The following is a 12,348-nucleotide window of genomic DNA, read 5'->3' as shown; positions in this document are numbered from 1 at the left end:
AAATAGTAACCGTAATTATTCCTTGAATTTTGGGGACTTTTGTACATCTTAGACTGTTTACCTCCCACAGCACTTAAGCACTGATGGTTCTACCATCAGCTGCTGGAACTGGAATCCACACTGCCCTCTCTAAAAGTATAATATCGCTTATCTTTTTTTAGTGTTACTTTAGAACTTCCTTAATTTAATTTTTTTTTTTTTTAAAGATTTTATTTATTTGTCATAGAGAGAGAAGCGAGAGCAAGCACAGGCAGACAGAGTGGCAGGCAGAGGCAGAGGGAGAAGCAGGCTCCCTGCCAAGCAAGGAGCCCGATGCGGGACTCGATCCCGGGACGCTGGGATCATGACCTGAGCCGAAGGCAGCCGCTTAACCAACTGAGCCACCCAGGCGTCCCAGAACTTCCTTAATTTAGATGATTAGTTGCAAACTGGTATATTTGCTTTGTTACCATTTCTCATATGTTTGTGTGGACATATTGATAGATTTATTACTATTCAAGGTCTTATACTATTTTCGCTGTAATTTGAAAAAGGTAAAAATTTGTGCTTTTATTTTTGGTATCATGGGAATTAAAGGCAAATGATTTGGGATTTGATATCCTTTAGATTTAAAGCTGGAAGCATGTTTCCTAAGTTGGTTGCATTGTGAATGTAATTTTTGGTGTTACGGCTCAGAAGTGCAGGTTCATTGTGATGAAGGAGAGACTAGATTGATTAGTGGAGGAAGCCTGGAGATGGGTTTTGGAGTTGGTTTGTCAACAAAAACATAGTTAAGTGACTTTAGGATAATCACCTAACATTTCTGGTGATAATTTTCTTTCCTCTAAAGTGTTTGGTTTTGGACTGGATGATCTCTGGTGTTCTCCTGGACCAAATATTGACAGCATTTTAAAAGTTTCAGCTAGAAAAGGATAGATTTATGGGTTATTTATTAACTGAACCCAGACTAAGGAGGTAAAATATTTAAAACTGTTAACAAAACAACACACACAGATATACAGGAAAAAGACAAGTAGAACTGTAGAAAAAGACTCATAGATGGCAAGAGATCTAGAAGGTAGCTGTTAATACTTCAGTTTTCATGGAGTAATATGCCCATCTTGTGGCTTTGTTTTTTCCTTCATAGACATTGGTGGTTGGGTGAAATAAAGCCAGTGCTCTAGTCCTGAATTTGAAAATATGGCTCAGTGTTTTTTGGTTTTTGTTTGTCTTACACTTTAAAAGTAAAATAGTCTAAGCTGCTACAACTTTTTAAATGTTAGTATTGTCAGTAATAGAGCTATCAGTTTTAGAACTATTTTCCCAGAAAGCTATATAAAGAAAGGGTGAAAAGTTTAGCAGTAACTAGGTTTTTCATTTTTATGGCACTTATGTAAAGAGAAACATTAATTTTACATTGTTTGCCTTGTTGTTTTGGATGCTCATCAAGGTCACTTGATTGAATTGTTTTAACTAGGAGGACACATTTGTAACAATTTATAATAATACAAATTTATAGTAATCCTTGGGGAATGACTTCATAAGGGCAAGGGTAATCAGGTTCATTTAGGATTACTTTAAAAACTCAGTAGCAATGTATTGTGGAGGTAATGACTATACAGTTACAGGAAAGTAGCAATGCTAGGTGAATAGAAACTTACAGCTTAGGATAATATTTCTAGGGTCCACCCCACAGGGTTGTACAAAGAGCTTTTCTTCTCACATAGCTTCGATGGAGGTTAATTAAAGTTTTATGTAATTCTCTCTAAAAACAGATAACTGAAATGATCATCATAGTCAACATTGAGTTTAAGATGGATTACCTTGTTTAGTTTTCACAGTGATTCTGTGGGTAGGAACTACTGTTACCTCACTTTTATAGATGAGAAAATAGGGCTGGGGTCACATATCAAGTGGTTAGCAGAACTGGACTTTGGCAGTCTGATTCTTATATCTGTGCCAGGATATGCTGCCTGTGTAGTTTATACTGCTGTGCAGCTTGGTGGTTAAAAGTGGCTTTGGTCTAGAAATTGAGGATCTGTCTCTTACAGCTTGTATGACTTTGGGTAGGTCATTTAACTTCTTTATATCCCAGTTCCTACAATGGTAAAATGGGTGCTTTTAGGATGGGATGATTTAATTTTGCTTAAAGTAGCATACAGTGTATGCTAAACAAGTGGTTATTGATAATCATAATAGTTGTAATAATGACTATTCTTGTTTCTTGTGATTTATGACAGCTCCATATTTTTGTGGCCCAAGATTTTCAAGCTTTTTTTTTTTTTTAATAAATAAAGCACAGTACCGGGTGCCTGTGTGGCTCAGTGGGTTAAGCCGCTGCCTTCGGCTCAGGTCATGATCCCAGGATCCTGGGGTCGAGTCCCGCTCTCTGCTCAGCAGGGAGCCTGCTTCCTCCTCTCTCTCTCTGCCTGCCTCTCTGCCTGCTTGTGATCTCTCTCTGTCAAATAAATCAATAAAAAAATTAAAAAAAAAAAACTGAAAAAAAAAGAAAAAAAAATAAAGCACAGTACCGTGCTAGTATTCTATGGCTAGTGTTCTCTTAAGTTACAATATTTATTGCTTTTTCATTGTATGTCCGGAAGGATTAGTATGAATTAATAAGTGAAAGATGTTTTGGTTTTACCAAGAGAGAGGTTACACAAATTGACAGTTAGCTTTAGAAGAGATGTCTCTAAAAAAAAATAGATGTCACTTTTTTCTGCTTCATCATTTTGTGTGTGTGCATGCATGAGAGGGAGTACACAAGAATATATGTGCAATCTCCAGAACCAGAGAGAGAGGCTGCTGGGGACATTTACCTAATTTTTTCAAGACTTTTGTGGTGGGACTGGGGGATGTTTCAAGCTTGATGTTGTTGAGAACATGCGAGACCACAAGATCTATCCTTTGGAGAGGCCAGGCCAATAATTTTAGGAAAGGTTGTGGTCACTTAGAAGAACCATGGTTGGATTCTAGGGATTGGAGTTCACAGTGATGGCAAAGACCAGGTTTACTGAGAATGAAAGAGAAAACTTGAAATGCTAGGGAATTCTAGGCAGAGGGGAAGACATCTGTGTTAAGATTTTAAAAATAGAGTAGGCAGGGGTGAGAAAGTCTTAAGAATGGGAGGTGTGAGAAGGACTAGTGGATCATGAATAATTGCTGGGTTGGGCCCAGAGGTGAAGGGTGGGTCCTAAGAAACTGTTACATTCATGAGGAGAGTTATTCTCAAATGGAGGAACTCTCCAAGTGATGATTAAGTGGCATTCTGACATGGGAGAGGTAAGACCCTATTGTTTGGGCCGAGAATAGTAAAGGGGACTGACTGGGGAATGTGGGTGGTGCTGCCTCAGGGTTCTAGAAGAAAATAGTACTTTCTAGTGCCATTTTTAAAGTAGGAACATAATTCCATTCTTTAAAAGCTTTAGAGAGTGTATGTTAATGGATTTGAGCTTTTATGAACGTTCTCGTCTTTGCCCATTTATTTGATGCAGTGTTCTAGGCTTGGGACAGAAGTCTCAGTTATGGGAAAATACTTATTTTATAGTGATTTCCTTAGGATTGATTTATATCAGGATAACATTAATTAGGAATTTATATACATGATCTGTATTGCAGTTAATATTTGGTACAGTGCTTTCTCTTTAGTGTTTTCATTTTGACTAGTTTTTAAATTGAGCATTTTCTGGGGCAGAATACTTCAAGGGAATTTGGTCTTAAAAGTTAATTTGGAAAAAGTTTAATTTGAATATATGCAGCTGTTTTAATTATGGGCTTTTTACATTTACATTGACATTCTTTTGTATAGGAGTTAAAGTTCCTCGTAATTTTCGCTTGTTGGAAGAACTTGAAGAAGGACAAAAAGGAGTAGGCGATGGTACGGTTAGCTGGGGCCTTGAAGATGATGAAGATATGACACTTACAAGGTGGACAGGCATGATTATTGGGCCACCAAGGGTCAGTGCTATAAATTATATATTTTTTCTATTACTTACTGTCATTTTAGAGTAAGAATTTTATTTTAAATTGATATTAAAATAATTATCACTTATAACTGAAATAATTCCTCCCTTTTAATTTAGTTTGTATACATTTATTGATGCTTTCTGTGTATAGGATATAATGCTTGATTTTATGGAGGACTGGGGGGAAAAGATTGATATGGTCATTGCCCTCAAGGTGTTTGCAGTTTAGTGGAGGAGAAAAAATAAATACAAATGACAGATTCTAACTATGGCAGAGAAAGTTCACTACGGGACTTCAGAATATGTTTCTTCTAGCTGGAATAATTGAGGAAGGCTGAACAGTGGAGGAAGTTGCCTTTGGAATGAGCCTTAAAGGACTGACTGGTAGGATTTCAGAAGGTGGTGATGGGGCTGGAGAACATTCCAGATAGAGAGGAGAAAAGGTGAGGAAATGGAGGGGTATTTGGGAAGAGCAAACAGTGTATTTTGACGTAATATGTTACTAATCTGCTGTGTGTGTAACCAAGGGTTTCTAATTGGTTTGTATTGAGTGCACACTGCTGTTTGCCCTTTTGACATTTGACTTGCCTTGTAAATGCTATAGGTATTAATTTCTTCATACAGTATATAGAAAAGTCTCTGATTTTTGTACATTTTCTTTTGTTGGCAACAGGCCCATTGTGTTTTATTCTTAGATCTTTCTCAAGGTTTTAAAGTTTTATTTTTACTGAAAATCTTTTCAGACTGGGAAATACTTTGTACATTGCATTCCTTACTCAAAGGTCCCATTTACTACACTCTTGGCAGTGAGTCTTTGAAAAATGTAATATGTATTGTGTAATGTTTTGACTTGCTGGAAAGAACACTAATTTGAAGGGTTTTTTTTTTTTTTTTAGTCTTTGGTTTTATATACTAATGGCTACCTTATGGGAGCATTTCAACTGTTTTGCTGTTGGGTAGGGTTTAGATTTCCTCTTGATTATTACAAAAGAAAAATGGATCCAGGTAATCAACAGTGTTAACTTTAGTGAGTGAATTAATGTATGTCTTATATTTTCTGGTATTCCTTTGCAGAATTTGAGCACAATACTAACCTAACAAACTCTGACTTCCTTCTACTGCTTTGATTTTTCCGTGAGATATTTGAGGAAGGAAATGTAGTACTGATGGTTAAGGTTCTTGATTTATTTTATAACTTGGTATTTGTAATGAAAACCATGATTTTATTGCCTATGAACATGATTACCATGTTTGGTTAAAAAAAAAAGTAATTTATCAGCATTCTTAATGAATAGTTTGAAGATTTGACAGTCTGAACTTGGTAGAATATAAATTTGAAATTATTTAGATTTAGTTTTTCTCCAGGCACTACCTCCAGAGGACTTTAAACGTTAGGAATGTTTTGGAGCTTGTGTATGAGTTCCTCAGTGATTCTATGAGCTGTCCCATAACATAAGCAAATATGGAAGAGCAACTCCCACTTGATCTCACACTTTTGGGGTCACCAGCAGGACTCCCTGGACTAGGTGTCTTTCCTGGTGTCACTAAACTGCAGGAAGCTCTTGTGTCCAGGCTGTGCCAGTGCATAGTGAAGGTTGCTCTGCTTGGGGAAGGAGATCTGGCTTGCTTGAAAAGGTCATGTAGACACAGTGCTGCCGGTGGCCATGCTAGACTTCTGTTCATTGGGTTTTTCCCTTTCTGGGGGTGGGGATCTTGGAGCCTCTTCTCACTAACAGGCAAGAGGGGAGCGCCTCATAAAGGCACAGCGTCTTTCTAGCCAGCCAGTGAGTTCTGCCCTGCATCACCCACCCTCTCTCCACTTAACCTCTCTCACTAAGGCATGTGGGACCCGGTGGGGTGAGTGCTTGTACACTTGTTCATTTGCCTTTTAATAAAATCTGTAGGGATTGATGTCTCATTTTAGTTGTTTTCTCTTTAGAAGGTGCCATGTTTAGAGCAGTTGGAGAATTAAATGGCTTACTTAGACAACAGGAAGGTGTCTGACTAGAGTATATATTTAGTAAATATTAGTTCCTTTTTTACTTTATTTTACTATTTTATTAGATAACAGAAGGATAGGGCTGTTTTTTAAAATTTAGAGGTTATAAAATTAGCCCATGGTGTCCAAAGCTAAGACAATGTTTACTCTAAGCATTGAATTAGACCAAAAGGCTTAGTTTTTTTAACTTAAAAAAAAAAAAAAAAAGTTGAGGTCTAATTTACATATAATGAAATGCACAAATCTTACCATGAATTTCCAAAAATATACCTGTTGCCTATACTCCAGATACAGAGCATTTCAATTACCTCTGCCTCTTCCCACCTCCACCCCAGGCACTACTTCCTGCACCTTGGAGCAGATTTGCAGGTTATAGAACTTTGTGTAAGTGGAATCATGTAGTTTGTATTTACTGGTCTGCTTCTTTTGACTTAGTATCTTAGAGATTCACCTGTTTGTTCCATATAGTAAGAGTGTGTTTCTTTTTATTATTGTGTAGTATTTTACTCTATGGATATATACAGTGTTTATCAGTTGTGTTCATGGTATTTGGATTTTATCTACTTTGTGCTTATCAGAAATAAAACTGCTATGAGCATTCTTTTAAAAGTCTTTTGTGAACAATGTTTGTTTCCATTTTGGTGGGGTGGGTAAAATGCTTAGGAATGGAATTGCTACATCATAGGGTATGTATACACTACTTGCTCCGTAAGAAAATGCCAGATTGTTTCCAAAATGGTTATACCATCCTCTACTCCCAGCAGAGTGTGAGTCTGGTTGTTTCCACATACAGTGAGTATTTCTAACATTGTAGAATTTCTTGGGGGCTATTATTTTTTAATGCAAGTTTTATAGAGAGGCTAATGTATATCCAGATTGGAGAACCACAGACTGGATGATTTCCTTGAGGTCTCCCTGATTTTAGTCTTTTTATACATATCCAAAGCAATGGATGTGTGCTGTTAAACTGGGATGACTTTTATATAGGTGTTTCTTTCTAAAGTGTCAGAATATTTAGTAATTATATGTACAAGATTGTTGCATACTGTTTAAATTTTAAATTACAGTAGTTTAATATCCCAGATCTGACCTCCACTTGGGAATAGCTCTTACTTAAGGGAAAGGAAGCTGTGGATCAGTTTGGGTAAGTGAAATCTATAGATGGTTAGCTTAATTTTTTTTTCCAGGTTTATGCAGGAACCAACAGGTATTAAATTTCTCACTTTCATTTATTTTTACTTTACTATTATTGATTGTACGTTAATAAGTTAACCAAGTGAGCAAAAGCCATAAGGATAAAGAGTTAATTATAGCATGAAAATAAGCCTAAATAATCTGCAAGTATTTTAGTTTGGTAGCTTTAAAATAGTTGTTTAATAATATGGTGATGTTCAACTTCTTGATTAAGAAACTACTTTAAAATGATACAGAGACATAAATTTTGCTGTTGTATGTCTGAAAATGGAATTTAATGAACCTCAAAGTTAATGAAGTAATAGAAATATAATGCTTGAAATAATTGTGTTTTATTACAGTAAGATGGTATAATATGCTGTTTTCCCTTTGGCTTGAAGTTTCTGATTGCTGTATAAGTGGAGTAACCGTGTAAATTATTGTCCAGCCAATCCCCTTTGAGAGTGAATAAGTGTTGTTAATAATTAATACTGGGACAGTGGGAATAGATAGAATTGTTCTGGACAAATGGGAACAAGTATCTATGTGTGACACAAGTCAGTAGTCCCTCCCCGTACAGTATAAACTTTTTTTAAATTAAAGTCTGAATTTGTTTTTTTTTTTAATTTTAATTTGTTATAGGCATTGTTTGTGCTACAAAAAGCAACTTGTCTCTTGATTTAACTTTATAGAATAATTTTAATATTATAAAATCTTGATTTTAAGTATGCTTGCTCCATTTTTTTGGACCATAAAAGTCAAATAAATTTGAATGTGGAAAAGTAAATTCTTGATCATAAAGTAATGTCAGATATATTCATATTGTACTTTTCTTCTTTAATTAGTAATTGAATATTATTATTATTATTATTTTTTGCCTTCCAGACAAATTATGAAAACAGAATATATAGCCTGAAAGTAGAATGTGGACCTAAATACCCAGAAGCTCCTCCATCAGTTAGATTTGTAACCAAAATTAATATGAATGGAATTAATAATTCCAGTGGAATGGTAAGTTAAAATAGTCATTTTATTCCTATATAATGAATAATATATAGTCAGGAGAAAGTTAAAATTTAAAAAGGACTTTGTTTAGCTGGGAGATTAAAAGAAATTAATCTTAATGTTGTTTTTCTTGTATAAGTCAACCTATCCTTAAAAAACTTGTATGTACCAGCCTAGATAGATGTTGACAACAGTTTTCTTAGGGTTTTATTAATTGCTTCAATAGTCATATTTTAGTTGAATCCTTATTTGGTGAAAAGATGACCATTATTTCTCTTTGAATGTTGTTTTCTTTAAGGTTAAGGTACATTTGGTGAGTTTAAAAGGATGAATATTCTTAAAGAGGAGGCTTTTCTTTGAGGGAAGGTATGTTTGTATTAGAACAAACAGGTTGGACATTGTTGTATGTTGAAAGCAAATAAACCAAAATGACATGCTTGACCAGATCACACAGGGAAGGCTGAATTTCAGTATGAGTAAGTTGTTAAGGTTCACGTTAAGACTTTTTAAAAAAATAAGTTATTTATTTATTTGACAGAGCGCAAGAGAGCACAAGCAGGGGGAGGGGTAGAGGGAGAGGGAAAAACAAATTCCCCCCTGAACAGGAAGCCCCATGCATGTGGAACTCAATCCCAGGACTCTGGGATCATGATTTGAGCTGAAGGCAGATTCTTAACCTACTGAGCCACTTAAGTGCCCTCATGTTAAGACTTTTTTTTTTTAAGATTTTATTTATTTATTTGACAGAGAGAGATCACAAGTAGGCAGGGAGGCAGGCAGAGAGAGAGGAGGAAGCAGGCTCCCTGCTGAGCAGAGCCCGATGCGGGACTCCATCCCAGGACCCTAAGATCAGGACCTGAGCCGAAGGCAGCGGCTTAACCCACTGAGCCACCCAGGTGCCCAAGACTTTTATTTTTTATTTTTTTTAATTTTTTTTTTAAAGATTTTATTTATTTATTTGACAGAGATTACAAGTAGGCAGAGGGGCAGGCAGAGAGAGAGGAGGAAGCAGGCTCCCCGATTTTGACAGAGAGAGATTACAAGTAGGCAGAGAGGCAGGCAGAGAGAGAGGAGGAAGCAGGCTCCCCGCTGAGCAGAGAGCCCGATGCGGGACTCGATCCCAGGACCCTGAGATCATGACCTGATGCGGGACTTGATCCCAGGACCCTGAGATCATGACCTGAGCCGAAGGCAGCGGCTTAACCCCTGAGCCACCCAGGCGCCCCCGCCCAAGACTTTTAAATCCAGGCTCTTGAGATACCATGTTGAGGGCATACTCACATGCAAAATACATGTTAGGTAGTGTAACAACAACAACATAATAGTAAAATGAACATTATCCATCTTAGGAAATAGAATGTTACCAACATTCTGTAAATTTGAATTTACAGAAACAATACTGTTTAGGGAATTCTTTTGTGACACATAATATTACCTTTATGAGGAAGAAATTTAACAAAAATATTTCTGTTTTTGTTAGAGAAAAATTTCTCTGCCAGGAGTAGCTGTTCTTCTCAACTCCTGGTTTGTTTTCATATTATAGACTGTAAATTAAGTAATTAATGGTGGGCTCTGCATTGTTGTAGGAACTGGGAAGTTCAGGATTGAATTTCAGGCACACCTCTGATGAGTTTATCTGATCTCATGGGTGTCTTACCTACTTTTTGACGTTTTTGTCTCTTTCTCTGTTTTTCTTCCCTTTCCTTTCTACTGTTAAGTCCTGTAAGTCTTTGTTGGAAGTGTAACTTTGAGTCAAGTCTTATTTTTCTGTTTACATTGCCACTAAATGAACGTTGACCATCATCTCGTGTCTTGCAACAGTCTCTGATTTTGCTTTCTTACTTCCTCTAGTCTTTCCAGAGCAAGGAGCCAGAGGATCTTTCTAAAATACAAATTGTGTCATGTCACTTCTGTGCTGTAATACCCTTGAATGATTTCAGCCACATTGTGCATGCCTTTTGCTATGGCTTATTGGGACTCACAGGGTACACACTGTCTCACACACCTTTCATTTTGCCTTAGGACTGTTGTACTGTCTTTTCTTCCAGTCTGGACATATCCACTCTGGCGAATCCTTACAGATGCTTTATTTCTCAGTGTAAATGTCACTCTTCTTAGACAAGTCCTTCCTGATTCTCCAGTCTGAATTCTGTCCCTTTTTTTACTCTGAAAATCTTTTATTCTGATAATAGCAGTTACTATAAATTTATTACCACTTTCCTCTTGGTTTTCATTTTTGGAGCATTGTTCCAAAAGATTATTTATTTATTTACTTGAGAGACAGAGAGGGCGTGCACAACCAAGGTGGAGGGTCAGAGTCAGGAGAAGCAGACTCCCTGCCAAGAAGGGAGCCCAATGATGGGACTCCATCCTAGGAACCCAGGATTATGACCTGAGCAGAAGGCAAACGCTTAACCGACTAAGCCATCTAGGCATCCTCTATTTTGGCGATTTTATTCATTTATTTATTTATTTATTTACTATTTTAAATTTTTTTTAAAAGATTTTATTTATATATTTGACAGACAGAGATCACAAGTAGGCAGAGAGGCAGGCTGAAAGAGAGAGAGGAAGAAGCAGGCTCCCTGCCAAGCAGGACCCTTGGATCATGACCTGAGCCAAAGGCAGCGGCTTAACCCACTGAGCCACCCAGGTGCCCCATTGGCGTTTTTTTAAAAGAAATATTTTTAACATATAGACAAGTTTTAGAAAATGATATAACCAATATCTTCCATTTTCCCTTGTCAGATTTTAGCTTGTTGGTCTTATCTGTAGTAGCTCTTTTCTTTTTTTTTTTTTTAAGAGAGATTATATTATAAATAGTTAAGTCTGTGTTCCTTTCCCAAGTTTCCCCTTCCACTTTCCTCAGAGGTAGTCTTATCTTGAATTTTGTGTTTATCATTTCTGAACATGATTGTTTTGTTTTTACTATGCATGTGTGTGTATACTTCTGTTCTGTATCACTTTTGTTAGTGATTTTTGAGCTTCATTCATGTTGAGTCATTTAAATTAGATTGTTCCTTTTAATACTCTGTCACCTGCTGGACATTTAGGCTATTTTCAGTTTTCCCTGAAAAGATTGCTACTGTGGACGTTCTTGTACATGTATTCTTTTACCCTAGGGCAGTGTTTCTCAAGACTTGGTTGTTGGTTCCTTGGTTTGTTGGTTCCAGTATGTTATAGATCAGTACTTTTGTAAGATACAATAAAAAATACTAAGAAAATAAAATTTAAAAAGATAAAATGCAAGCTTGGATTTTTTAAATAAAAATTTCTTTGTCAAATTATCATAGAACTCTTGAAACACTTACTCTCAATTTCAGTGTTTATCTTGTGGTACACAGCAAAAAATTAGTTCAAGGCCTGGCGTCATTCCATGAAACATGCTTAGAGTAGCCCTGTTCTAGGACATACACCCAGAAGTGGAATGTCTGCTGAGGTGTGGGGCTTGCCTTCAACTTAATATAATACTGCCATCTTACTCTCCATAGGACTATATCCATGTCTGTCCTCTTACCTGTGTGTAACAGTACCCTGTGATCGTACATCTCACCAACATTTCATGTTGGCAATCTGGAAACAGAAAAATACTGATTTTAATTATTAGAGTGTAGAGAGTAGAGATAGGGTGAATACACTGGACATCAGTTTTTCTCTTGAATTTAAGAATTTAAAGTATTACTTTCATAACTAGGAAATAAATAGCCATAATCTCACATTGACCATTGGTGATATGCTGGCATAATTTTATATTATATATTTTGAGGTTATTTAAGTACCTGGTGAATTATGGGTGTTGCTTTAGTAATTTTGGTGTGTATCTATTTAATACAATAAGGCAGAATTATTCCTTGGGGTGTTTAGCACTATAAAGCATAAATTGTAGTTCTTTATGTTATGAGGTATCAAGTTTTAGAGGTTATTGTATGTTATAGAATGGTAAGATGCAGATTTGTTCTGACATGATATTTTCCCATGCTCTTTTCCCCCTCTTCTCTCTTCTTCATCCCCCAGCCCCCCACTTTTTTTTTGGTGTATTCTGTTGGTATTTTACAGGATTTGCAGTCTCTTGTTTATTTAACTGTCATGTAACTTTACAGTTATAAGTGTTGGTTTCTGCTTTGGAAAGAGCTTGGTATTTTCTTTACTTGTAAACTCTTGTTTGCTAACAGAGTCTACTTAAAATAGGCTAAGGGGCTTGCTACTCAGTAAGTTAAAGCATTAGAG

The 12,348-nt window shown here is 36.4% G+C and overlaps 1 protein-coding gene across 1 annotated transcript in view; it reads left to right on the top strand.

The window, feature by feature from the left end:
• The window catches only part of UBE2V2 (ubiquitin conjugating enzyme E2 V2), a 60,081-nt gene that overhangs the window by 39,116 nt on the left and 8,617 nt on the right, over positions 1-12,348 (top strand). Inside the window, exons 2-3 of the mRNA XM_044245622.1 lie at positions 3,788-3,936; positions 8,002-8,127. Coding sequence (XP_044101557.1) covers positions 3,788-3,936; positions 8,002-8,127 — 275 coding nt within the window. The remainder of the gene's footprint in view (positions 1-3,787; positions 3,937-8,001; positions 8,128-12,348) is intronic.

The sequence above is a fragment of the Neovison vison genome, chromosome 4 (assembly GCF_020171115.1).
Source record: "Neovison vison isolate M4711 chromosome 4, ASM_NN_V1, whole genome shotgun sequence".
Taxonomy (NCBI): domain Eukaryota; kingdom Metazoa; phylum Chordata; class Mammalia; order Carnivora; family Mustelidae; genus Neogale; species Neogale vison.
The sequence above is the reverse complement of the archived record's forward strand: the minus strand, read 5'-3'. Positions and strand labels throughout refer to the sequence as shown.